We start from the raw sequence: 26,740 nt of genomic DNA, 5'->3' as shown, positions 1-26,740 counted from the left end.
TGCTCGACCGTTATTGCAACAGTCTTGGTTCTTATCACAACAGTTTTTTTTTTTTTTTTTTTGCTTATGTGGTGCTGAGGAATCGAACCCAGGGCCTCATGCATGCAAGGCAAGCGCTCTACCACTGAGCCACCTTCCCAGCCCCTCACAACCATCTTGAATAACATCTTCTTTTGTTGTTGTTGTTGTTGTTGTTGCTGTTTTTTAAAATTTTTTATTGTAAAGATACTATACAGAGGGTTACAGTTACATGAGCAAGGTAATGAGTACACTTCCTATTGAGCATTGTTACCCCCTCCATTGTTTTCCCCAAATAACATCTTCTTGTCATTGTTTGTCTTGTCAGTCTTGGGGCTTGAACTCTGGGCCTTGAAGCTGTCCCTCAGCCCTTCAGTTCAAGGCAGTAGCATTGGACTCTCATGGACTTTCCTGCCCGGGCTGGCTTTGAACTGTGATCCTCAGATCTCATCCTCCTGAGTAGCTGGAATGACAGGTATAAGCCACCAGTAACCGGTTCCTCCTGTTATTCTAAGAAGAGCTCCCATGTTGAGGAAGTCCATGTCTCTCTGACTATATGATAGCCTTCACTTCACAAAGAAACTCACGATAGCCACAAAAATCTACTGTCTTTTTTTTTTTTTGTCGGTCGTGGGGCTTGAACTCTGGGCCTGAGCCCTGTCCCTCAGCTCTTCAGCTCAAGGCAAGCACTCTACCACTTGAGCCACAGCGCCACTTCCAGTTTTCAAGTGGTTTATTGGAGATAAGAGTCTCATGGACTTTCCTGCCCAGGCTCACTTTGAACCACGATCCTCAGATCTCAGCCTCCTGAGTAGCTAGGATTATAGGTGTGAGCCACTGGCACCCGGCAACAAAAACTTTTAAAACAAATTATTAGTGACTAGATTAATCACTCAAATATAGAGATAAGGCTAACAAATTCCCATAAAAATTCTCTAAATTTCTCATAAATTATGCAAAACTACTCTATAATTCCTCATGAAATTCACCATATTTAATGATTTTGCCTCACTGTCCCTCCAATTCTTCTAAGTATTTTAAAACAAATTCCCACATCATGTCATTTTACCACCACATAATTATAGTATAAAATTTATAATTTAGGGGGCTGGGAAGGTGGCTCAGTGGTAGAGCGCTTGCCTTGCATGCATGAGGCCCTGAGTTCGATTCCTCAGCACCACATAACCAGAAAAAAAAAAAAGCCAGAAGTGGTGATGTGGCTCAAGTGGTAGAGCGCTAACCTTGAGCTGAAGAGCTGCAGTACAGCGTCCCGGCCCAGAGTTCAGGCCCAGGACTGGACCAAAAAAAAAAAATTTTTTTTATAATTTACATACAAGTATCACAAAATATGCACAATTTTATATACAACTGCAAATCTAATTGCATCTAACACGTTGTGCCTATTTATTGTATCAAATTGTATCTAATAAATTATTACTATCCTTGTAGTAAAAAAAAGGTTACTAAATCCAGAGGCTGAATGGAGATGGTGAATAGGGTGCACATACTCAATATGTGCTTGTGAAAACGAAACAATGAAACTTGTTGAAACTATGTTGAAGTGAGTAGGAAGGAGTGAAGGAGGGGGTGATGTTGGCTACCTTGTAACGAAACCCCATAGTTCAACTAATGCACCAAAAAAATGTATTGAAAATGTCACTAAACTGGACACTAGCTGGACACAAGCCTGTAATCCTAGCTACTCAGGATGCTGAGATTTGAGGATCATGGTTCAAAGCCAGCCTGGGCAGGAAACTTCATGAGGCTCTTATCTTTAATAAACCACCAGAAAATAGCAAGTGGCACTGTGCCTTAAAGGGATAGAGCCCTAGACTTGTACATAAAAGCTTAAGGACAGCGCCCAGGCCCTGAATTCAAGGCCCAGGACTGACCGACCCTCCCCCACCCCCATCCCCCAAGAAAGAATTAATGTTCTTAACATTGCACCCTGCAAAAACTAACATGAGGGATAGCTCTCTTTTATTCAGTAACTAAAAGGCCATAACATAATTTTAAAAGACATCTATTAAAGGGGAAACAAGAGAAGGGAGAGCTTGGGTCCAGCAGGAGCTAAAGTGATACCTGTTTCATTAAGGGATTTGGTGTGAGGTGAGCAGCTTTGTTCCACCACCTGCTCCCTCCACTGTCCTGATGGTTAATATCAACTGTCAACTTGAAAAACACCCAGATTAGTAAAGCACTCTGACTTTAAACAGATTGAGGCTAGACAGATTCCCAACATGCTGGCACCAGGAACAAATGATGAAAGGGAGGCAAGGCCTAGTAGCAGGAAGTAGTTGGGTGAAGGGGCGGAGTCACACAGGAGGCAGAGGATTTCTGTCTGAGGCAGTTCCTGACCAAAACAACAACAGCTAGACCCTACCAAAAACAGAAGACTACTCAAAAAGGGCCAAGGACGGGAATTTGGCTTCATCTCTGTAAGTAGAAAAAAGCCAAGATGGGGCTGGGAAGGTGGCTCAGTGGCAGAACGCTTGCCTTGCATGCCTAAGGCCCTGGGTTCAATTCCTCAGCACCACATAAGCAAAAAGAAAAAAGGCGGAAGTGGCGCTGTGGCTCAAGTGGTAGAGTTCTACCCTTGAGCTGAAGAGATGAGGGACAGCATCCAAGCCCAGAGTTCAGGCCCCACGACTGGACACCCCCCCCCCAAAAAAAAAGCCAAGTTTCCTATCAGTGCTGGGAAAACTCAAAAACTTGTACATTCATTCATACAACGCAATGCTACTTACTGAAGAGCTCATGCAACAACATGGACCTAACCCACCCAATGCTGAGCCAAAGCAGGAAAGTGGAGTTCATGAGACCTGGCTCCACTTACATAGAGTACTGGAACAGACAACTAATCTAAGGTGCAAAAGACCAGACACAGACCCTCACAGATGTCCTCTTCCTCCCTTGACATGCAGCAGCCCACAGCAGCCCATCTTCTTTCTCTAGGCCCGGAGTATTTTTTTTTTTTTTTTTTTTGGTCAGTTATGGGGCTTGAATTTAGGGCCTGAGCACTGTCAGTGAGCTGCTTTTTAGCACTCTACTACTTTGAGTCACAGCACTACTTCTGGTTTTCTGGTGGTTAATTGGAGATAAGAATCTCACAGCTGATTTTGGGCTGAGAGCCTCAGATCTCCATCTCCCCAGTAGCTAGGATTACAGGCTGAGCCATCAGCACCCAGCTTTTTTTTTTTTAAGCTAGTACTGAGTCTTGAACTCGGGCCTGGGTGCTCTTCCTTAGCTTTTTTGCTCAAAGCTGGTGATCTACCCCTGGTGCCACAGCTCTACCCCAAGCTTGTGGTGGTTACTTGGACTCTCCTGCCCAGCTGGCTTTGAACCATAATCCTCAGATCCCAGCCTCCTCAATAGCTAGGATGGGAGCCGTGGGCACCCAGCAAGAAGCCTTGCAGTCTTTTAGAGATTATGAAGACAAGCAATAAAACAAAGAATGCTGGTATAATTTGTCAATCTGTAACTTCTTGTTGTAGACTGTTGCATCCTTCCCCCAATACCTCATACCCAGTACCTCAGGGCATGTCAGACAGAGCCTTTGAAGAGGAGAGTGTGTCAAAATGAAGCCATTAGAGAAGCAATATGCCTGGTGGCATAGAAGAGACACAGATGTGTACAGAGGTCAGGGACACAGGGATGGCCACTGGGGACATGAGGAAAGACTACTACAAGCAGTGAGAGTGGCTAAGGAAGAAGCTACCTGCTGGTCCCTCCCTCTCACCTTCAACCACCACGTTACACAGTGCGCCTCTGTTGTGAGGCCACCATCTTGGCTTTGGCAGCCCTCGTAAACCATGTGTGTGCGCTGAACACTACCAACCACCTTCCAAGTGTAGATGGCTTCCCTCCAAGATGTAGAGATGTAACCCGCTATCCCCCAAAGCTGCTGACACCCCAATCCCTAGGGACCGAGACTCTAACCCTCGCCGGCAGAAGGGACTTTACAGAGATGACTAAATCCAAGATTTCCAGTTAGATGATCGCTCACCAGCCCCGAGGGCCCAGCATCAGCACAAGGGTCCCTAGAAATGGGAGACAGAAGAGTCAGAGAAGTGAGGCCAGCTGTGGGTGCAGCTCAGTCACAAATAGCGCACTTGCCTAGCAACCTAACGCCCAGGGTTGTACCCTAGCATTGCAAACTAGAGCGCACGCGTGCGTGCGCACACACACACACACACCCCAAAAGCAGAGGCCACACACTCACACACTGCTGGTTACGAAGGAGGAAGAGGAGCACAGGAAATGAAGACAGAGCCTCTGGAAGCTGGAAAGAGTGAACTGCATTACCCTACAGCTTCCAGAAAGAACAGCATCTACATAAACCATATTTGGGGCTTTTGACACCACATTTTTCCCCCCAATCCTGGGGCTTGAACTCAGGCCTGGGCGCTGTCCCTGAACCTCTCTGTACTCAAGGCTACCACTCTATCACTTGAGCCACAGCAGCACTTCCAGCTTTTTCTGTTTATGAGGTACTGAGGAATCGAATCCAGGGTTTCATGTATGCTAGGCAAGCACTCTACCACTAAGCCACATTCTCAGCCCCATCTTAGATTTTAAGATAACTAAATTTGTACTGTTTAGGCAACCAAGATCATGGTTATATGTTACAGCAGCAAAGAACACCGATATGACAAGCATCTCACAGTAAGTAGAGAGTCAGGGTTTAAGCAGGGTCTGACAGACCCAAAGTCTACCACCTCTTTCTCCCTGATGCCCCTCTGCCTGCAGCAGCATCTCTGTATTCCAGGGCTAGTGCAGACCTCTGAGATCTGTAGCTACCTGGACCAAACCTGCTCAGGGCTGTGGCCACTTACAAAGCAGTTTCCCCAGGGAGGTGCTCACTCTGCCTGGGGCCCTCGGTCCTTGCTTACACCACAGTGAGCCTGGACAGATGCTGCTATCCTTCAACCTGCTGGATTTGCACACCCAACAGGGCTGCAGCTCCAGCCCCTCCGGCACCAGGCCAGCAATTCATGTCCTGATGTTGGACACCAGCCCCTGGGACCTGTCCTCAGTGCTGCTTCTAATCAAAGTGAGTGATGTCAGCCCTGGCTGGGCACAGTGTGTATACCTGGGATAAATTTCCTTTAAGAGAGACATGTCTGAGCCAGAGTTGGGACAGAGTGGGCCAGCACTTGGCTTTTTTTTAAAGCAGATATATGCATTTGTGAGGAGAGCTTGGTCTGGGCATGAAGCCAGTGAGCTTGACCTCCTGTGTGCCCCACTTTCTCACCCATGATCCAGACAGAGGCGTGAGGCCATGTCCCGGCCCACCGACCTGGGCTCCAAGCACATTTGTGTCAGGACAGCTTCAAGGATGCAGGGAGGACTGAAAAGCCCAGGCAGGAAGCAGGAAGACATTCATCTGCTGCTGCTGCCATCCCAAAGGACTGCAAACCTAGAGGCTTTGACAGCCCAAAGTGCCCTTTGCTCATGTCACAAGTACCAGACCTTGGTGATGTGCAGGTGGCAGTGTGGACCTAACTCAGTGCCAAATGGTGAGTCAGAGCTGGGCTACAAAAGCACGTCTGGTAGGTGAGAGCTGAGCTGCTGCCTTCCAGTGCTGGCCTCTGCCCTTTGTGGGCCTCGGGCATTACCTTCCTTGGACCTCAATTTCTAGAGCTATCAGACAGAGCTATGACAGTCAGGGTTAGAGGAGTTGGGTCAGCACTTGCTCAGCACAGGACCCACTAGCCAGTCCATTGTTTCTCTCTTATTTTGCTGTTGCAAAGAGCCACAGAGGGGGCTGGGAAGGTGGCTCAGTGGTAGAGCGCTTGTCTTGCATGCCTGAGGCCCTGGGTTTGATTCCTCAGCACCACATAAGCAAAAAGAAAAAAGCCAGAAGTGGTGCTGTGGCTCAAGTGGCAGAGCGCTAGCCTTGAGATGAAGAGCTGAGGGACAGCGCCCAGGCCCAGAGTTCAGACCCCATGACCGGAACCCCCCCCCCCAAAAAAAAAGAGCCACAGAGGGCTGGCGTGAATGCTAGCGGTCCACCCAGCAGGTGTGACCAGCAAGCTCCTGCAGTTTTCCGAGCCTCCTTTTTCCAAGTACAGAAGGAGAGGTAAGGCTGACTACAGGAGAAGCTACATTCTGTCCAAGACAAGCCTGGCACAGAGCCTGGCACAAAATAGGGATTCTCCTCTGACTGGACCATCTCCCCGTCCTGAGCCAGGTCAGTCCTACCCTGTCCCATGCAAAGTGACTTGGTACATATCCCCCAGGATCCTACTCCCAGCACGGATTCTGACCCATGCCATTGCTCAAACACCTCCCACACCAGCCTCTGCAGTGATTTCCCTAGGGCATGCGAGGTCTGACTGACTGTGGGAGGGGGTCTGGAGGGCACAGCATTCTCCACCCAGGGGGCCACCTCCTGAGACATCAGCACAGGACTCACGTGGGGACTGGCAGGAGTGGCCTGCCCTTCCCACTGACAGATGCCAACAAATTACAGTTAAAGATTCTTGGCTTCAGCTGGGCGCCAGTGGCTCACGCCTGTCATCCTAGCTACTCAGGAGGCTGAGATCTGAGGATCGTGGTTCAAAGCCAGCCAGAGCAGAAACATCAGTGAGACTCTTATCTCCAATAAACCACTCAGAAATAAACCACAGCACCAGGAGTGGTGCTGTGGTTCAAGCAGTAGAGCGCTCACCTTGAGCTAAAGAGCACAGGGACAGCGCCCAGGCCCAGAGTTCAAGCCCCACAACTGACAAAAAAAAAGAAGATTCTTGGCTTCATTACAGCCTCCAGTTGTCTCCATCTTGGTTCTCGGGACCCCTCTCTGCCCAGTCCTAACCCAACAGCACATAAAAAAGGTTGTAAACTCAATTTGTGTGGCAGAGATGTACCACAGAGGATCAAAGGTAAGTCTAACCTGAAGCTCTATCTGCTTAGAGGTCCCTCTGGGCTTGACTGACCTGACCTTTTACTTTCTGAAGTCTTCCCAAAGCAATGAGAAGCGAGGCCATCCACTGGGCTGGTGCTCGCCATTTGCATTGGGACGGCCACTGTGGCTGCCTGGCCATCAGGGGACAGCACATTGGACAGCTGTCACTTCACCAGGGTATATGTTATTGAGGCTGTCTCAAAGTATCAGTACATCCATCTGATAACCAGATTCAGATTCTCATTGTCTGTTTGTTTCCTAAAACCCTTCCAGCGACCAAGTACAGGCATTGTAATGTGTAATCTAGAGGCAGAAACCTCCCCTAGACTTTTCACACAGAGGGACTTAATAGCAAGAACGGTTTTCAATGTCACTGGCAGAGCTGGAGTGCCAAGGGGGAAGGGGGGGAACTCTGAGCACCGCTCAGGAGGCTGCCGAGTGGTCTTCTGCAACAGCTGAAACCGAGGCAGACAAGCCACTTCCCGGCCCTGCAACCCTCACCAGTATGCTCTGCCCAGGCACTGGTGCCGCTGGTCAGCACTGGACCACCAGGCTGACTTCTGAGCTGCTTTTCCTTTAGAACTCTTAATGTTCTTCCGCTGTTCTCAGGACAAAAGCTAAACTTCTTACCCACCTGCATGAGCTGACCACACCTGGATTTCACAGCACTCGCACCTTTGAGCTCCAGTAACACCAGCCTTTCTAGCTCCTCAAATTGCTTCAGCCCTCTTCCTCCGTGGATGTCCTTATTCAGGAAGCTCGCCTCATGCTAACACATAGCTCAGCAGTACAGTGTTTGCCTGGTATTCATTCCCCTGGTCAAATCCCAGGTTGATGTGGGGCAGGAGACACGCATCTTGTCTCAGCCTTTTTGCATGGCCAGCTCCTTTGGTGTCTACAGATCTGAGCAGAAGGCACTTCTCAGAGCCTATCTCCAGCACAGTTTTGTGGTCCTCATCGCACTTACCTGTGGAAATGCTGGTATTTATTTTTCAACCTGCCATAGGCCTGAAAGGTCTGTGGAGATGGGAACATGGCTGTCTGGCTCACTGGCTGTACTTTTGGGCCTTGCAGGGCCTAACATGACACAGGATGCCAGGTCTGCATCCACACATTCAGCAACCTGACAGAAGACATTCAGAAAATAATTAATTTCATCCGTACTGAGAGAACATGTACAGACCTTTGATTTTCTTGTTATGATTTCCTAAGCAATACAGTATACTATTTACAGGGCATCCCCATTGCATGTGGTATGATGAGTTACCCTAGTGATGATTTAAAGAACGATATACAGGAGAACGTGCATAGGTTCTATGCAAACATTACTTTTTTATGTAGAGGGCTTGGGCACATGCACATTGCAGTTTGTTTGTTTGTGGAAGATCCTGGAATCAGTCCCCAGGGGGATACTGAGGGACAACTGTACTTTGTGCTCATTTATTTGGGCTACAACCAAGGCTGCAGTGGTTGAGAAGACACTGAAACTTAACATGCTTCCACCCAAATCCCTGTGTGACTTGCCCCTCCCCAGGGCTGCCAATTCAGCACATAAAAATCATCTTTCTCACCTCTCTTCTTCATATTATCAAGTTCTCTGGACTCTGCTTCAAATTATATCCCAAGACATACCACCTCCCCTGATTCTTGAAAAAGTTCTATCTGACCACTCTACTTTTCCATAGGCTTCAACTCGGGAAAGAGTTGTAGTTTTAAGGACTGACCTGATTTGGTCCCTACCTTCTGCAGTTCTGAGTTCCCACCGTCTTGGCACACTGGCCTCACTCTTACCATTGCTTGCAGTTGTGATCACCTTCTACCTGGTCTTTCTGAGTCTGCCCTTATGCTGCCCAATCCACTCCACTCCACTCCAACCCCACCTGACTCACAGTAAGCAGTAAGAGGAAGGAATCTTTTCCTTAAGCTTTTTTTTTTTTTCTTCAGATTTTTATTATTAGCATACGTTAGTTGTACAAAGGAGAATTCATTGTGGCATTTCTATCCATGCATTCAATGTATGCCCATTAAACGCACATATCATTCTCCCTTGTCCTTCTCGCTTCTTAAATTTAACTGTTTTCAATGTTGTATTTTCATATGAACATATAGCGAATTTCAACCATGTTCACCCTCCTCATTCACTCTCCCTTCCCATTGATAGTACCCCACAACACAGCCTGTTTTTCAATTCCGTTATTCTATTGTTTAAACAAGTTTCACCATGGCATTTCCTACATGCACATATTTCAATCAGAAAAGTCCCAGGAGAGACACGTGTGTGTGTGTGTGTGTGTGTGTGTGTGTGTGTGACAGTATTGGGGTGTGAACTCAGGGCCTCGTGCTCGTGCTTAGTGTTTTCACTCAAGGCTCTACCACACGAGCCAGAGCTCGTGCCACAGACGTTTCTACCAGGGATGGCTTTGAACCATGAGCTCTGGAGAGACTTCACCTTCCCGACTGGCAAGCATCACAGGGTGAGCCACCAGGGCTGGCTTCCAGGGTATCTTCTACAAGTAAGGCCCGGCCCGCCACTTCTCCTCCTCAACAGCTTCCCGCTCCCCGCGGCCCGGCTCCTCCCGGGGGTCGCTGGGCTCCCCGGGAGGCGTCCAGCAGGCCGGGCGCCCACACCGGTCAGGGCCCCCCTCCCCTTCCTCTCTCTTCCCACGGGGGTTCTCATCACCATGGCAGCGTGGCATCTGCTCCCCTCGAGAGCCTCGTTTCCATCTCTTCGCTTTTCTCTTTTCTGAGACCGGGTGTCGCCATGGAACCCCACCGCCTGGCTCAAACCCAGCCTCGCCAGCTTGAGGGCTGCAAGCGGCACGCCGGGCATCAGTCTTTACGTCTGGGGTTGGACACTCTGCCTCCCGGTCGGCCCGAGCCCCACCACAGCCCCCGGATAACTGCACAGGCGCACGCCCCGGCAGCTCGCCCCGCGCGGGGACACCCTGCCTGGCGGCGTTCCCAGTCCCACAAGCCAGGCGCACTCGGCGCTCACGGCGCCTGCGCAGGAGAAAGCCCCGCCCCGCCCCGCCGCCAGCCGGACTCCCACGCTCTGCGCAACCGGGAGGGGCGGGCGCCGGGACCGGCGTCTGCGCAGGCGCGGGCGCGCGAGGCATCATGGGCGCCCCGGGCCGCCCGACGACTCCCACGGGACAGCGAGGCCAGCCGCGGGCCGCCCGGGCGCAGGAAGATGGCGGACGTGGCCCTCGGCAAGGATAAGTGCGGGGAGCAGCGGCTCGTGTCGCTACCGCTGTCCCGCATCCGAGTCATCATGAAGAGCTCCCCCGAGGTGTCCAGCATCAATCAGGAGGCCCTGGTGCTCACGGCCAAGGCCACGGTGAGGCGGCCCGCGCGCCCGGAGGCGCGGCGTGAGGGGGGGCGCCAGCGCCCTTAACGCTTCGCCTCGCAGGCTCGGCCACACGGCCGGCCCGGCCGCCGCGCTCGGAGCAGGCGCACGCCGGCCTTTCCCACGACTCCGGGCGCCCCTCCTCCCCGCCCCGCCCCGCCCCGCCCCCCCGCGCGGCTCCCGCCGTCCTTCGCGCGCCTTCTCGCCGCCCATCCGGGCCCCTCCCGCCGTCCCTCGCGCCCCCGCTCAGCGTCCATCCGGGCCCCTCCCGCCGGGCCCCGCCCCGCGCCGCCCTGTCCGCCGCTCCTGATGTGTCCGTGCCTTGTTTTCCCCCGGCGCCGCCCAGCTCGTGAAGGAATCGGACCTGCGCCTCGAGGGGCGCTGCGCTCCGGCGGTTGCTTTAGGTCGAGGAGAAAGGTGGAGGTGGGGTCATGGACTCCGCGGGATCGAAGGTTCCAGGCGTGGGCCTCACGCTGGACCTCGGGAGAAGTGGAAGCCCGGCCCTGCGCCCGGGCAGGCGTGGCTCTGCCCCGGGCCCCGGCCGCCAGCTCCGTGGTGGTGGTGTGCGCATCGGTTATTTTCAAGGCCCAGTCGGCGTCGACCTCGATCCTCCTATTTTTGTTTCCCCAAGTAGCTGGGATGCGCTCAAGCAGCACCCTTCTGCCAGGGCTGACCTCCAACCTCTGGGCTCCAAGAAGCTACGTTTAAGTAGCGGAGCCACTGCACTCCAGCCCCCCTTTGAGACAGGATCTGCCTGTATTATAGCCAAGCCTGGCGTGGGACCTGCCATCCATGCCCTGCCCAGGCCCTAGTGCTGGGAAGACATGCATGCACCACCACGTTGGCACAAATAAAATGTTCTGAGAATGTTGTGCTTTTTCGACTGTGGAGACTGGTCATTCGACATTTATGACTCGTTGTTCTTAATTAGCTGTAAATGTTCTCCCTAAGGTATACACCTAAACTAGACAATGCCTGCTGGCTCTCCCTCCAACTTTGTCACAGTAGTACTTGATTTTTTTCTTAACTTCAAAAGGTTGTCCTAAAGGGGTCCCATTTAACGTGTCCATCCAAGTGTCCAGTACTTCCTGTTCAGTCACCTCTCAGTTGCACTTACTTTCTGATCTCATCTGTAGTGATTTACAGTAATTGAAGGAATCAAGATAACTTAATCCTAATGTAAATTTTAGTGAAATAACATATTTAATGAAAAAGTTTTAAAATCAGAGCCAGGCACTGCCTGTAATTCTAGCTACTCAGGAGGCTGAGACCTGAGGATTGCAGTTCAAAGCCAGCCTGGGCAGGAAAGTTTGTGAGACTCATCCAATTAACCACCAGAAAACCGGAAGTGGCTGTGGCCAAGTGGTAGAGCACTTGCCTTGAGCAGAAGAGCACAGGGACAGCACCCAGACCCAGAGTTCAAGCCCCACAACAAAAATAAAATAAGCACTCTGGCAAGTTCTTCATGAACACTTTTCATTTGACTTCTCCATTTTGTTTTAGGAGCTCTTTGTTCAGTATCTAGCCAGCCATTCCTACAGACATGGCAGTGGGAAAGAAAAGAAAGCGCTGACTTACAGTGATTTGGCGAATACTGCGGAGGAATCAGAGACTTTTCAGTTTCTCGCAGGTACTTAATATTGGAAGTTTGGGTTAAGAAAAAGCATGCTTAGTAGCGACAGCCTTCTTCTGTTCCACCTGAATCACACAGTGGGCTGCTGTCTCCAGGGGCCTTTCAGTCTTGAGTGTGTTTCTTATCCCCTTTCTCCACCCCCCTTCCCCCAGTCCCTTTATGAGGAGAACAGGGAGGGGGAGCTCAGGGTGCAGCTGCGGGTCGTAGGTCTATCCTGGGGCAAGCCCAGTCTGACTTGGGTAGGCTGAGCACATTGCTCACAAAAATCAATGGGAAGAGCACCATGGTCTGTAGCAAGAGTCAGGAAATGCTAGTTGGTGGCATTTGACCACAGGGGGTCTGGATTTCATCTCCTTCTGGAACCTATTCTAGAGGTCAGGAACTAGTCCATTGTGAAATGTGTGTGGCTGTGTTCCTAGCTCATCTGCTGACGGAAGCTTCTGTGTTTTTAAGATATATTACCGAAGAAGATCTTAGCTAGTAAGTACCTGAAAATGCTTAAAGAGAAGCGGGAGGAAGAAGAAGAGAATGAGGATGATGAAAGCGGTAATGAGGAAGCGGAGTCCTAAGCCAGGACAGATGTGCTGTGAAGGAAGGTCAGCGTGTAAGGAGTTGCGGAGTGCAGCGCAGGCCTCTGCACCCGGCAAGCCCCCCTGCTCTCCCCCCCTCCCCGCCTGTCCCCTGCTGCCGCGCTGCTTCCATCTCACACTTCCAGCACGCTGGATTTCCTGGCTACGTTGGCATCTCCTGCACCTACACCACAGAGCCCGGGGCAGACAGCCCGACAGCAAGCAGCAGCGATGGCCTGCAGCACCTGCAGGCCTTCCGGAGGCGTGCTGGCAGCAGGCCACAGCTGGCACCCAAGCCCTGATGTGCAGTGTTCACCCATAACACATTCTGAACTTAGAAACAACTGGAAAGGCTTTACTAAATATGTAGTTGATACATAGAATGTGACCTGTGAATTTTTTTAAAAAATTGACTATTCACTTTTTATTGTAAGAAAGTATCCTGTCCTTTTCTATTAAACAGCTAGATGTATTTTGACAGTAGGCCCTTGTTCTAATGTCAAACCTGAAAATTCTTGTAAAACCTGAAAGCCGGCATTTGTTGGGAGTGTGCTTCGGGGTAGATCGCTCAGCTGGCCTGGGTGCCAGCAGGGCTCCCTAGCTTCTTTTGTTCCTGGAAAAAAAAAATTCAAATTATCAAGTGAAATATAAAAAGCTATTTTCTCCACACACAGAAATTGTTCTTTAATATTTTTGTAAATTGAAGATAATTTCTCATGCTTTGTTCTTTAAATACTAATTATTTTTACCATCTGTAGGAGAAAACTATTAAACCCTACTTTATTTTTAACACGGCGAATGTCTGACTCCTATCTTTTCACCAGCTCTTTTATTTATTTATTTATTTATTTATTTTTTGTCGGTTGTGGGGCCTGAACTCTGGGCCTGGGCGCTGTCCCTCAGCTCTTCAGCTCAAGGCTAGTCCTCTACCACTTGAGCCACAATGCCACTTCTGGTTTTCTGATGGTTTACTGGAGATGAGTCTCACCCACTTTCCTTCCCGGGCTGGCTTTGAACCGCAATCCTCAGATCTCAACCTTCTGAGAAGCTAGGATGACAGGCGTGAGTCACCAGCACCTGGCACCACAGCTCTTTTAAAAAGGGGTGGAGCCAGAACCTGTGGCTCTCTCTTGTAATCCTAGAAACTCAGGAGGCTGAGATCTGAGGATCATATTTCAAAGCTAGCTGGCACAAGAAAGTCCATAAGACTCTTTTCTCCAATTAACCAGAAAACCAGAAGTGGCATTGTGGGCCAAAGTGGTAGAGTGCTAGCCTTGAGTGTGAGAGCTTAGGGACAGTGTCCTGGCCCTGAACTCAAGCAAGCCCTGTTACTGACCAAAAAGGAGGGGTTGGTGTTGGTGGCTCAAACTGTAATCTGGCTGTTCAGGAGGCTGAGATAGGGAAAATCACCATTTGAGCCAGCTGAAAACTTTTCAAGACCCCCTTTGCTTTGGGTCAGTCATGGGGCTTGAACTCAGGACCTGGGCTCTGCCCTTGAGTTATTCTGCTTAAGGCTAGTGCTCTATCACTTTGAGCTAGCTCTACTTCTGTTTTTTCGGTGGTTAATTGGAGATGAGAGTATCACAGACTTTCCTGCCCTCCCTCTCTGCTCTGAACCGCAATGGTCAGAGCTCAGCCTCCTGAGTAGCTAGGACCAGCGCCCAGCCCGAAGACTTTTTTTTTTTTTTTTGCTGGACATTTTTAAACAACATAATTCAGTCGGGCGTTGGTTTGCCCTAGCTATTCAGAAGGCTGAGATCTGAGGATTGTGGTTTAAAGCCAGCCTGGGCAGGAAAGTCTGTGAGACTCTTTATTTTGGTCGGTCATAGGGCCTGAACTCTGGGCCTGAGAACTGTCCCTCAGCTCTTCAGCTCAAGACTAGGGCTTTACAACCTGAGCTACAGTGCCATTCTGGTTTTCTGGTGGTTTAGTGGAGATAAGAGTTTCAGGGACTTTCCTGCCCGGGCTGGCTTTGAACTGCAATCCTCAGATCTCAGCCTCCTGAGTAGCAAGGATTATAGGCGTGAGCCACCACTGCCCGGCTTAAAACTTTTTTTGGTCGGTCATGGGGCTTGAACTCTGGGCTTGAGAGCTGTCCCTCAGCTCTTCAGTTCAAGGTGAGTGCTCTACTGCTTGAGCCACACCGCCACTTCCTGTGAGACTCTTATCTCCAATAAGCCAATACAAAACAGGAAGTTGGTGCTGTGGCTCAAGCAGTAGAGCGCTCTCGAGTGTAGGGACAGCGCCCAAGCCCAGAGTTCAAGTCCCACAACTGACAAAAAAAACAAAACCCCGACATACTCAAGTATCATCAGCCTTTTTTTTTCTGTCAGTCGTGGGGCTTGCATCCTGGGCCTGGGCGCTGCCCCTCAGCTCTTCAGCTCAAGGCGAGCGCTCTACCACTTGAGCTTGAGCCACAGCCACTTCCAGTTTTGAGTGGTTTTTATTGGAGATAAGAGTTTCATGGACTTTCTTGACGGGGCTGGCTTTGAACTGTGATCCTCAGATCTCAGCCTCCTGAATAACTAGGATTACAGCATAAGCCACCAACGCCCAGCTCATCAGCCATTTATGCATATAAATCCTAGGCAGGACACCAGTGGCTCATGCCTGTAATCCTAACTACTCCAGAGGCTGAGATCTGGAGACACTGGTTTGAAGCCAGCCCAAGCAAAGTGCTTGAGACATCTCTCCAATTAGCCAGACCCTCAAAAACAAGTAAGAAGCTCCAAGTTTAAGCTCTGGTGATCACTGGCAAAAAAAGAAAAAAGTAAATTTTGGTCTGGGCTGTAGCTGAGCAGTTAGAAAGGCTTACCTATCCCGTCTAAAGCTCTGGACTCAAACCTGTGCTTCTTGACTCGTCTGTGGCACCACATATACACACAGAGAATAACATACTTAAGCTGTTAAAAAAAACCAAAATACAGGACTGGATTTGGCCAACGAAGTACGGTCTGTGGACCTTTTTCTTCCCAGCACGTGGTAGCCGTGGCATCAGGTGTACAGTGCTTGTCTGGCACCCATATTTGGCACAGTACATGTGAGGTTCATTCCTAAGGTTGCAGGTGACTGCCCATTCCTTTTCATGGCTGTGTACAACACCACTGTGTATGGGCTTAGAAGTCTGTGTTACTTTCCTGGGAACATGACATATAGTGTCCCATTTTCAGCATTTCTGGTGCTGATGGCAATAAATGGCTCCCAGCACACACTTGCCTGTGGGCTTTGTCAAACTGGGATTTTATTTCACTAATCAGCCATGAAGCCTACAGTGAAGTTTACAACAACGGACAAAGGCTGGGAAGGTGGCTCAGTGGTAGAGTGCTTGCCTTGCTTGCATGCATGAAGCCCTCGGTTCGACTCCTCAGCACCACATAAGCAGAAAAAGCAGGAAGTGGGGCTGAGGCTCAAGTGGTAGAGTGCTGGTCTGCAGCTAAAGAGCTAGGGGACAGCCCCCAGAGTTCAGGCCCCACAACCAACAACAACAACAATAAAAAACGGCTGAAGTGTTTTCCAAAGAGGCCATGGCATTTCGTCTTCTCACCAGCAGTGAATGAGCTCCAGTTGTGTTCTGCAGAACTTGGCATTGTTTCATGCTTCACAAGTCAGAATCTTGGACAGATAACGTGATTTGCAAACATCTCCCAGCCTGTGTGTTATGTTGTGCACTTAACTGCATCATTTGAAGAAAATTTCTCAATTTTGAGAAATCAGTTTGCCATTTTTTATGATCAGACCATGTTGCTTGTGTTCTAAAAACTCACCGCTAGACCCAGTCTCAATCTAATTTCCTTCCGTGTTGGTCTTTGAAGCACTAGGATGATCAAAGCGACTGATTTCATCCTGAGCACTGGCGCTCACACTGTCATCTAGCTGCTCAGGACGCTGAGATCTGAGGACTGCAGTTCAAAGCCAGCCCAGGCAGACAAATCCAAGACTCTTTATCTCCAAGTAACCCCCCCAAAACTTTAAAAAAACTGAAAGGGTGGATAAAGTAGTAGAAGGCCAGCCAGAAGCAAAAAAGCCAAGTAGGAGCAGAGACCTGGAGTGCAAGCCCCCAGTAGTGGCACAAAAAAACTTAATTAAAAGAAAAAATGATGGGGTGGGGCTGGGAAGCTGGCTCAGTGGTAGAATGCATGCATAAGGCCCTGGGTTCAATTCTTCAGTACCACATAAGCAGAAAGAGCTGGAAGTAGCACTGTGGCTCAAGTGGTAGAATGCTAGCGTTGAGCTGAAAAGCTGAGGGACAGCGCCCAGGCCCAGAGTTCAGGCCTCACGACCAACAACAACAACAAAAAAGATTTCATAAGACTTGTCTTTCTGGAGACAAGTGTTAACAATAACCAATATTTACAGGTACTAGAGGCTGAGCCTCTGATCTCTACGCTGACTCCAATCTTTGAAAATTTCAAAGCACATAACTGTACACATGTGTCCCGAGGCACTACGGAGTGACAGGACTAGGTGGAAGTCTAGGCTGGATCACTGTGACTGCAGTGTCCCCATGCAGTAGGAAATCCTCTGCTTAGCAGTCAAGGCCCATGGCAGTGAATTTTTCCTCTAGATCTTTCCTCCTCATTCATGCTTCCTCCCGGTCTCATGGAGCTGCTGTGTGGAATCCTTCCTGATCCATGAAATACTTGTCACCACATACTGTTTTCACATCTCTTTCTCTTCGATCAGTATACCAGCTGTTGCCCATTCAGTAAATGAATTAAAAACCAAAACAATTGTGAATCAGTAGAGCATGGTATCAAGTGTTCCTATTAACAAGCTCGGGAAGCTGAGTTTTATCCTTAAAGCAACTTTCCTTTCCCAGAGCTGAGTGTTTCATTTTTTTTTTTTTTCCCAGGAAAGATAGCAGAAGCCAAAACCAGCCAAGAGAAGGCTGGAGACAGGGCTTGGTGAGAGCCAGCACCTGCCTAGCAAGGCCCTGAGTTCAAAACCCAATACCACCAAAGAACCCCTCCCCCGCCCCAAAAACAACAATAACAAACACAGCTCAGGAGCAAGGCCACCAGAACTCCAAGGAGGGCCAACTCCAGGCAGTGACCAGGTCAAGAGCTGTGACGTGAATTCGTCCCCACACAACGTGGCTCAGCCTCACTCACCCATGACGGGTGCGAGGAACAGCTTTCCACTCTGGCCCGTCCGTGCTTGCTGGCGCGGGGACACGCACTCTCCGCATGCCATGTTTGCCCTCACTCCTGCCCAGCGCATCCCTCGTCCTGTGGTGCCTTGCTCTGTCCAGCCCTGAGGGTTGCCCTGGGCGGCTCTGAGTGCCTTCCTAAAGTCACACAAGAACGTGAGAATAAACTGGAGGCTTTGAAGAGGCAGCTGTAAATATGAGGAATTTTATTTCATTTTTTTTTTTTGCTGACATACTATGAGGCAAAACAAAATTGACACCATACAAAATAACTTTATAAAATATCATTCACATCATATTTTATCAGATTTACAGCATCTGTGCATGTTAGGGGTTATGGAAGAAGGTGAAAAAACACTATGCCAAACTTTTAGTATTAGTTTATATACACACAGTAAGAAACAGAACAAGTAACTGTTAGGGTTTCCCATGAATTTATTGCAAAAATAGTGCAAACTACTTAACCTAGTAAGCTGTAAAAACAAACGTGAAAAGGACCCAGCTAAGCTTAGAGATGACGGCGGATGCTCAGTGTCCGAGCATTGAGCTTTCTTCACCAGGCGTCTCGTCTGCGTACAGCGCCCCCACCAGGCCGGTGTGGTGAGTGCTGCTGCACGGCAGTGGTACCTTTAGGGTCGTGCTACTCACTCAATGGCAACGCGTGAGGTCTGGGGTTGAAAAGTTAAGATGCCATGACTTTTAGCTTTGAGCTTAGAAGCAAGGTATCCACCCTCTGGGTGACGTAGAGAAGGGAACGGAGGAAGCAGCGTGAACCGAAGGATCTGGAAATTACTGTCGGCTGACAAGCATACTCTTCTTCCTCAGGTGTGCATGGGGAAAGTATTCTAAAGAGGGCCACCTTTTGAACCAGATATTGCAGTAAGTTCAAAGAATAAAACAACAACAACAATGAATACTAACTCAAAGTTCTCTCTCAACAGTCTATTGGGGTCCAAAAGCATGTATCTAAACAAAATAACAAAAGCAAAACAAATGCTACATGTAAAAGCTAAGGAAACAAAATGCAGCATATACAGGTGCTTTTTCTTGAGGTACCTATAGAATAAACTTAATCACCTGCCCAAAGTACTCTTGCTAGAGGTTCAAACAAAATGCTTCCTGGTGAGCCAATGGTAGGGCGTTATTATTACAGAGAAAGTGCAACAAGGCTGGTCTTTATATGCAGCATACTAAAGGATGATCTACTCTTTATAAAATATAGCTTACGTGTCAACATGATGGAAGTTAAAAAATTAAAAACATTTAACTACAATCATCTTTTTTTTCACCTTCCTGTTTTGATTTGTTTGAGATCCTGCGGCAATAGCTTCCCCAAATCTTTCCAAGTTCTGCCACTAAGGAATGTTGTTCTCTTGTAAAATCCACAGATGTCCTTAAAAGAGTAAAACTATATACTACAGGAAAGATCCCTAACTTTTATTTCTTATTGGTATAAAATCAAATTCTTAAGACTCCAAAATATTGTTACCTCCAAAGAATTGAGTTAAAAAAGATTGCCACAGTAGGAAAAGTCTAGAATTGTAAACTGCCAAATAGAAAAGCATGGAAAGTCATTGGCCTCCTATCTTTTTTTTTTTTTTTTTTAACCTGTCGGAAAGCTTTTCTAACTCATGGGCCCCGGGGCCCACCGCTAACCACAGCCCTCTACCTGCCTCTCCCCAACTCTGAGCTTGACCCTGCCTCTGTCCACACAATTAGCACCTCCACCAGGTAGGCCAGGAGAGACAAGAGTGCACTTGCTGCTTAGGAAACTAAACTCAGAAAAGGCCAGAAGAGGGGCGTGAGCATTAAAAAGAGCAAGGATAAAAGTACTTGTGATTTTTTTTTTTTAAGTTTTGTTTTGTCCTTTTTGGCCGCCCCCGTCACTGGCACAGAAAATGAAGTGACAGCTATAATACATGCAGAGAAGAGCTTGGAATTTATTATTCATAAAATGGTAAATTTTCCTCCCCTTCCCACAGGGGGTGGTTGGGAATCCCAAACACTGTAGCAGTTGGCTGAAGAATCTACCAAGTGCCTTCCGACTGCCTTGTTTCCCTGCCTGCAGTCACAGAAACGGTTTGCTTCTATTCTGATTTTCTTAATGCATCAGGGATCAACATAAAAGGCACAAAATAAATAAAACTATTATTAAATAAACGGAAATTATGATTTCAAGTTTCATGTGGAGTTACATCTCATGGTTTGGTTACTTTTTTTTTCCAATTTAATTTGACAGACTTAGTAAATAGCACCCAACTGTTTAACTGAGGTAGATCCACATTGTAAAGAAAGCTGGGTCCCCTCCATTTTATGTGTAAATTGAAGATGTTCTCACCAGAACAAAAATCCTTTTTTAATCATCTTGCAGAAGCACTACCTGAAGAAAGCTTAGGGCACGAGCAGGTCTGCAGCCCCTCCTCCCCACTGTCCTCCAGCAGCACGAATACACCTGGGCTGGAGAAGACGCAGCAGACATTCCAAGGTGACCTTGAAAAGGTCTCTAGACTTTCAGAACTGACCGCCACAGAAATGCACAATGGTCTGTTTTCACCAAGCAACAGGAGAAAAGGGAGAAAAAGCTTCTTCCCGCAGAGACAAGACTCGCTGAACTATGCTATAGCATCCCGATCTGAACTGTTAAAACTCACTCTGCTTAATATTTTTGCATACTCTGTAACTCACAAATTTAAGATCTGATTAAGGCTTAATTTAAAGTGGCATTACCACCTAGCATCATGCAATAATGGACATCTTCCTGACAAAGAATGGTGTCAAATCAAAGACAATGAGGTGAAGCCTCAGGATTCGATGGAACAGTTGCTGTCATTTTAGAATTTTACAACCTGTGTATTAAATGAGAACCTCCATCGAAAGGCCAATGCACGTGCAGGGTCGTCTGTCTGGGAACTCTGGTTTTCTAGATCACAAGCCCAAGACATCGCCACTGCCCACGACAGGCAGAGCACTGCCCGAATGGAGGACTTTTGCTACTGGACTCCCAAGAAAACAGTAAACTTTAAGTGGTCATAATGCATTTCGTTTAAAATGTCGTGGAAAATATTTGAGCATGGGAAAAACACAGAAGGGGGGAGGTCCACCATGGGACTTAGAATTCATTTTTAGTTCTTTTTCAATTATTTTACAAAAATAAAACTAGCAACTGATAAAACTGAAGTGTACCACAGGTCAGCAGATTTGGACTTGAAGCCACATTCTATTCTTGTATGGATAGCCTCTGTGCTGCACTGAAATCTACGATTATTCTCTTTATACTTCTTTTTTAAAATAAAAACTTGCTTGCTTCAACAGTTATAGAACATCAATTCATACCTTTAATAACTACATTAAAATTCACCACCAAACTTAAGACTCAAATTCAATTATTTGGCTCTGAAGAAGAACTAAGCTGTCCAGCGCCCTTCCTCTGTAGGCAGGGCTCTTGTGGGTGTGGGGTTTTTGTTGTGGTTGTCTGTTTTCCTAAGGAATTGCCCCACACTTGGCTTGCCTGCACAGTGACAGTCAGCTTGCAGGGCCTGCGGAGCTGGGGTCCTGCACACGTGGCTGGCGCCACGCCACACACACCTGAGCAGCCAGCGGCTCCCCAAAGGTCCCAAAACGCAATGCAGCGCAGCCACGTGTCCCCAAGTGCCCTAGCACCGAGCGGCAGCCATGCCCAGGGCACACATCAACCCTTCCTGCACTGTATGCCTGAGGCCGGGACACAGCGAACCTGGCCTTCCTGTACCTTCTTAAACCACCAACGGCACCAAGACCTTCCCAAGACCTTCCTGCTTCTTCAAACAATCCACATTCTGCTCAGTGTGGCGCGGCACCTGGACTGGACTGGACCCCACCCCACCCTTGGGCGGGACGAGCAAGCACAGAGGGCGGCAAAACACTTCCCAGTCAGGGAGCAGGGGGCAGAGGAGGGGCCTCCTGCCCCCCAACAGGACTCTGAAAGACATGGAGGACCACACACAGAGCCTGGCACTGACCTCCAGGGCTGCTGGGCTCTCAGGTCATCTCACTCCACCCGCTGTCCCCTTGCCTGGACACGGAGGGGTCAGCACAGCGCGGGGCGGGGCTGGGCCAGGCCAGGCGCTGCTGGGCGGTGTCTTAGCTTCAGCTGTGCACTACCACACCAGGAGGGTTTACCACACCGCCCGCCCGCCTACGGTCAGGGCCCAAGCGGGGTCAGGGCGCCTGCGTTCTCATTCAAGCCCTAAAAGAAGTCTTGGCCAGAGCGCTAGCAGCCCCAGTGCTCTCGTTCTGCTAATGCCCGTGGGCACTGGTGCGCACCCCTGGCCAGCGGCTTGCGCTGCCTGCCTCGATGCCATGGCCCAGGCACCCACCCCGCTAGGTGGGGCAGGGGCACAGCAGTGAGGGGGGCAGAAGACTCCATGGTCAGCCAGCCGTGCGTCCACCCACCCATCTACAGGGCAACTCATGGGGTGCTCGCGACGCTGCTGAGATAGACAAACACAGAATGCCAGGCAGCGGGGGGCCCGGGGGACATGTTTCAGACAGCAGCACGGACCTGGCGCTCCTGAACAGCCTCCAGTGCCTAGCACTGGTGGGAACTCCTACTCAAACTGCAACCCCCTGCTCCTCCCAGGGAAAGGGTGCTGGGCTGGGCTAGAATGTTAGCTCGGGCCCTGGAAGTCAAAGGGCAGCTCCTCCGTTGTGACGGTGACACCTGACACCGGGGAGGAGGGGGAGCTAGCTTCAACCCACTCACGAGTAAATAGGGGAAAAAAAGTGCTTTCTTACACGAAGCGTGGGAGCATGAAGGTAGGTGGGGCACAGGCTGCTTCACCGCTCTGCTCCTGGCCCTGCCCTGAGCCAGGTGCCAGCCCGGGGCTGGGGGCGGGGGGCGGCGGGGACGGCGCTCCCAGAGGGAGAGCCGCACAGCTGACCATGCTGGCCTCTCTCACAGCCGGGCACCGTGGGCGGGGCGGGCCCGGGGGGGCACAGTATGGCACACACATATCCAAGCCAGAACTGAACAGAGATGCTCACAATTCAGTTTATTCAGGCAACAATTTGGCTACTTTCAGTGTGGATAGCTACACTTATGAGCAAACATGGATTGAGAATTTAGAGGTAGCTTTTATATGCATTTGTTTCTTTTTAACTAAAAGGTATTTAGAAACCACCTTCTGTAGTTATTTGGCTTAGCCAATACATTCACTTGAGACAATAAAATGGCAGAACACAGTAAAAGAAGCAAAGCAAGGGCACCACAATGGCACTGCAATCACACACACACACACATATGCACACTCACACGTTCGCACGCGCGCATGCACACACACACACACACACAGGAGGTTTGGGATTAAAAGCTCCTTTCTGTATCTGACACTGGGCATCTCAACCAGACAGAGTTCCTGTGTGGACGGGAGCATGTACCCTGAAACCAGCCACAGGCCGGGGGCCCCAGCGGGCACCTGGCCTCTCTGAAGGCACGCCACCAATGACAGCTGAACAGCAAAGTGACGTCATGGCCCGCGTGGGCCATCAGCAGGGCCCTGCACCCGCCGGCCATCTCAGCCAAGGGGCTGGACAGAACCAGAACCAGGTGCCTGGGAACATGACAACTACGAGAAATGAACCCACGAAAAGCATCCAGAAATTCACAATAAATGCTCATACTCCCCCCCCATGCACCGATAGGAAACGAGGCCGGACCAGCCAGGCCATCACAGCTGTGGAGGCCCGAGGCCCAAGACCAGACCAGAAGTCCGCACGATGAGCATGTAACACTGAAATGCATGGCGCAATCACCGAAGCAAAGCCACATCCCCTATTCACATCGCCTGCCATGGTGATCGCTCTGGATCACTTCCCACAAGCACAGCAGGCGCAGAGAGGCTGTCAGAAGATCAGTGCAATTGTTCTGAGCGGAGAACTTTGCCTTAGAGAGGCAGCATGCATGTCACAGATACCCTGCGACAAGAGACGCCCCTGTACCACAGCAAAACACATCACGCGAGCGCGCTGCGGGCAGCAGGGGAGGAGGGCCTCAGTGACTCCAGGGAAGGGGTTAAAATATAAAGCGAGTGTTTGCATTCCGCAGGAGAGGTCCATGGATGCCGAGGAGGGGTGTCTCCGCTACATTCCTTTTCTCATGCACAAGAGATGACAAGAGGTCACAGCAGGTTTCGTATGGCTTGTCTGGGCCACTGGCATTCTCACTAGGCGGGTTGGGACGGACACCCTCACGCGCCTCCTGGGACTCGGCGGAGGAAAATGCCCAAAAAATCCTTGACGCATGCAGCAGGCCAAGGTCGTGCAGGGGACGACCTGTCACCAGCGAGGGCTGCCACCCGCCCCCAGGGGCTCCCGGGGTGGCTGCCCAGCCCCAAAGGCCTCCCAGAGACACTCGGGGGCTCCAGACTGCAGGACCTGTGGCTGATCTACCCTTAAACACATCGTATCAAATATAGAATTTGACTGAAAAACTGCCTTGCAAAAATAAAATTTAAATCACTCCGCAGACCAATGCAAAAGCACACTGCTGCATATATAAGAAAAACAATTCATCCAGAAAAATCACATCTGTGGCTTTCAAAAAATAAATCCATTCGGCAAACTTGAAGGTAAACATCAGGTAATTATAAAAGCTGGGGGAAAAAAATGACCTCTACCATTATCCATCAGGTACCACATGCACCGGAATACCCATGTAGGCCAAGTCAAGCCAGAGCAACCAAGGAAAAAATAAATAGCAACACTTGCATTTAAAAACAATAAAATAACATACAACAACAAGAATAAGAACTGCCCTGCCCCTGCTGTGAGGCTCAACCAAGGAGCGGAGCTCTCCCTATGGGGTAAACATGTGGGCCAGCGGGCGGACAGCGCAGCTCCTTCCGGCCTGGCCACCCCTCTGGGGACCAGCAACCCTGGCCCCAAGCCCTTCCTTCAGTTTGGGGGTTGGGGGAAGATGAGGAGTGGCCAGCATCTAAATATGGAGGAGACAAAACAGACTCTAAAGTAGTATCAAAAAAGTGTGTGTGGAAAGACTTCAGAACAGGAAAGCAAAGCAGCCCAGCCCGGCCGCCTTCACAGGTCTGGTAGGAAGCAGGGAGATGCGCAGCTGGCCCGCGGTGGGGGTGGGGGTCTGCTGTGACCAGCGGCTCTCTGAATGCCTCCCGCCTCCCGGGGTGCCGCACAGCCCGGCTACCATGAGGCGGTGCCAGGGGGAGGGGCCTGCGTGGCTGGGAGTCCAGTTCCAAAATCCAATCCAGAGGCCTCTTTTGAAGAGACAGGCTAAATCCTAAATCCTACATTTCCTCGGAATGAGTCCCGTTTCCTACATCAGCTTTCTTTCTTTCTTTTTTTCACATTCAGTTTGCTTGAAGCAAGGCACACCTTACCTAACGGTGGGGTGGGGGCAAAGCCTCGGGCCGGCGGCTACAGAACAGACCTAGCTTTGCAGTTCGAGACTCATGCTTGTGGGGAAGGGCAAAGAGCGGGGGTCTGGTAGAAAATTGGGAAAACAATGATTTACCTGAGAAATTGAAACTACAGCCATTTAATTTCTACACGGTCAACAGACGTGTACAGGTGCACAGCGTCCTCATCGGCTGCTGGCCTGCGGATGTTTTGAATATGCAAAGTTCCACAAAACAAGCACAGGGCGAGGCGAGGCAGCCACTGAAAAGCTGCTTTATCTTCAAAATACTTTTTTTCCTTTTATGCCAGTGTTGGGGCTTGAACTCAGGGCCTTGAGCTCTCACTTGGCTTTTTTCACTCAAGACTGGCATCCTACCACTTTCAAAAATGATAAAAATGAAAAACAAAAAACAACAACAACGAAGAAAAACTTCTGATACTTTTCTTTGCCAGCCTCTGCACTCTTTCCTGGGCGCTCAGATGGCACTGGGGGAGGGGGAAGGGGAGGGGTGAGCCTCAGAACCCTGGCTGCACAAGGATGGCTAGAAGCACAGATGACAGCCTGGCCCAAGCACCTGACCAGGACATTTGCAGCAGGCCTGGGAATCTGCATTTGAGCCAGGCTCCCTCCCTCTGGCCTCCCCCTCTACCTTGGAGAGGTGTTCCCCAGTGATTCTGAGAACGGCTGAGCCCAACCTAATTTCAGAGTCTAAAAGCTTACTGGTCAAAAGCTTCCCTCTTGAGGCCTACAGGCAAAGGCATACCCATACCCCCGGAGGACACACTCACATGCCACAGCCCCCACCACCACCTGGAGCCCAGGTGCAGGGGCCCGAGGAGGCTCCTGCCCCAGTGAGAGGAGGCTCACGGTGCCCAGGAAATGCCACGCAGGGGACGTGAGCAGGGAGGGGAGGTACAGAGTGCACAGTAGCACAGGGGACACCTGCCCTTCCTTAGCCCAAGTCTCACGCCCATGGGTACAAACACAAAGCGTCTACTTAGCACACCCTTCCACCATCCCTGGTCTCAAATGATGCACATCCTGCCCGCAAGGTCTGCGCCCTCCACCGGCCTAGGCACGGGGCTCATCTGCCAGGCAGGCTCCATCCCACCTCCAAGCCTGGCGAACGGAGCCGCCCGGCAGCTCCCCGCCTGCTTCGGTGCATAGATCTGAGGAAACTCGCCTCACCAAAGTGCACACCGCCCGCCTGAGGTCCGGGCTATGCGGCCCACGCCGGGGACAGACCACTGTCACATGAGCAAGTCAGCTGCATCTTCCTGTACGCAAGCACAAAGGGCCACAGAGGCACCAAGCCACGCCTGCTACGCAGGACAGGTCCCAAACAGCACCCCTAGTTCACAAAGGAAAACAGCGTCTACCTATCACATTAATACTGCAAACCAGATATATATTTTTTCTTTTACATTAAAAGACATTAACAGTGAAAAAGGATTGTACTGTATTTATCACCACAGACCCGTATTCTTTAGAAACTTTGGAAAATAAATGTCACAGTCCTGTAGGACAAATCTTGTGATTAGACTGTCGGTATATTGTCTTTCTTCTCTCTTTTTTTTTTAAATAAACTTTCATTAAAACGGCACTTGTCTGCCAATCTCTCTGGGCCATCACTGCTGTAAACACGCGTGACCCTCCCAGGCCGCTGCTCCGCGGAGCGCACGTGGCGTGTCGGGCGGGGGGCCCCTTCCCCCC

The 26,740-nt window shown here is 50.0% G+C and overlaps 1 protein-coding gene and 1 long non-coding RNA gene across 2 annotated transcripts; one reads left to right on the top strand and one right to left on the bottom strand.

Annotated features, from left to right (window-relative positions):
- Positions 1 to 201: 201 nt before the first annotated feature.
- On the bottom strand, positions 202 to 9,920 carry LOC138822760 (uncharacterized). Its single transcript, XR_011370616.1, has 3 exons — positions 9,606 to 9,920; positions 7,893 to 8,048; positions 202 to 4,058 (listed from the first exon to the last, which is right to left on the bottom strand). It is a non-coding gene; the product is annotated as an uncharacterized lncRNA (long non-coding RNA).
- Positions 9,921 to 10,026: 106 nt separating this feature from the next.
- On the top strand, positions 10,027 to 13,268 carry LOC138822759 (chromatin accessibility complex protein 1). Its single transcript, XM_070015702.1, has 3 exons — positions 10,027 to 10,262; positions 11,775 to 11,901; positions 12,358 to 13,268. The coding sequence occupies exons 1-3, from the start codon at positions 10,116 to 10,118 to the stop codon at positions 12,471 to 12,473; spliced, it is 390 nt and encodes a 129-aa protein (XP_069871803.1). The 5' UTR covers positions 10,027 to 10,115; the 3' UTR covers positions 12,474 to 13,268.
- The last annotated feature ends 13,472 nt before the right edge of the window (positions 13,269 to 26,740 follow it).

The sequence above is a fragment of the Dipodomys merriami genome, unplaced genomic scaffold, assembly GCF_024711535.1.
Source record: "Dipodomys merriami isolate MVZ:Mamm:240054 unplaced genomic scaffold, mDipMer1.0.p SCAF_1141, whole genome shotgun sequence".
In the NCBI taxonomy this organism is placed as follows: Eukaryota; Metazoa; Chordata; class Mammalia; order Rodentia; family Heteromyidae; genus Dipodomys; species Dipodomys merriami.
The sequence above is the reverse complement of the archived record's forward strand: the minus strand, read 5'-3'. Positions and strand labels throughout refer to the sequence as shown.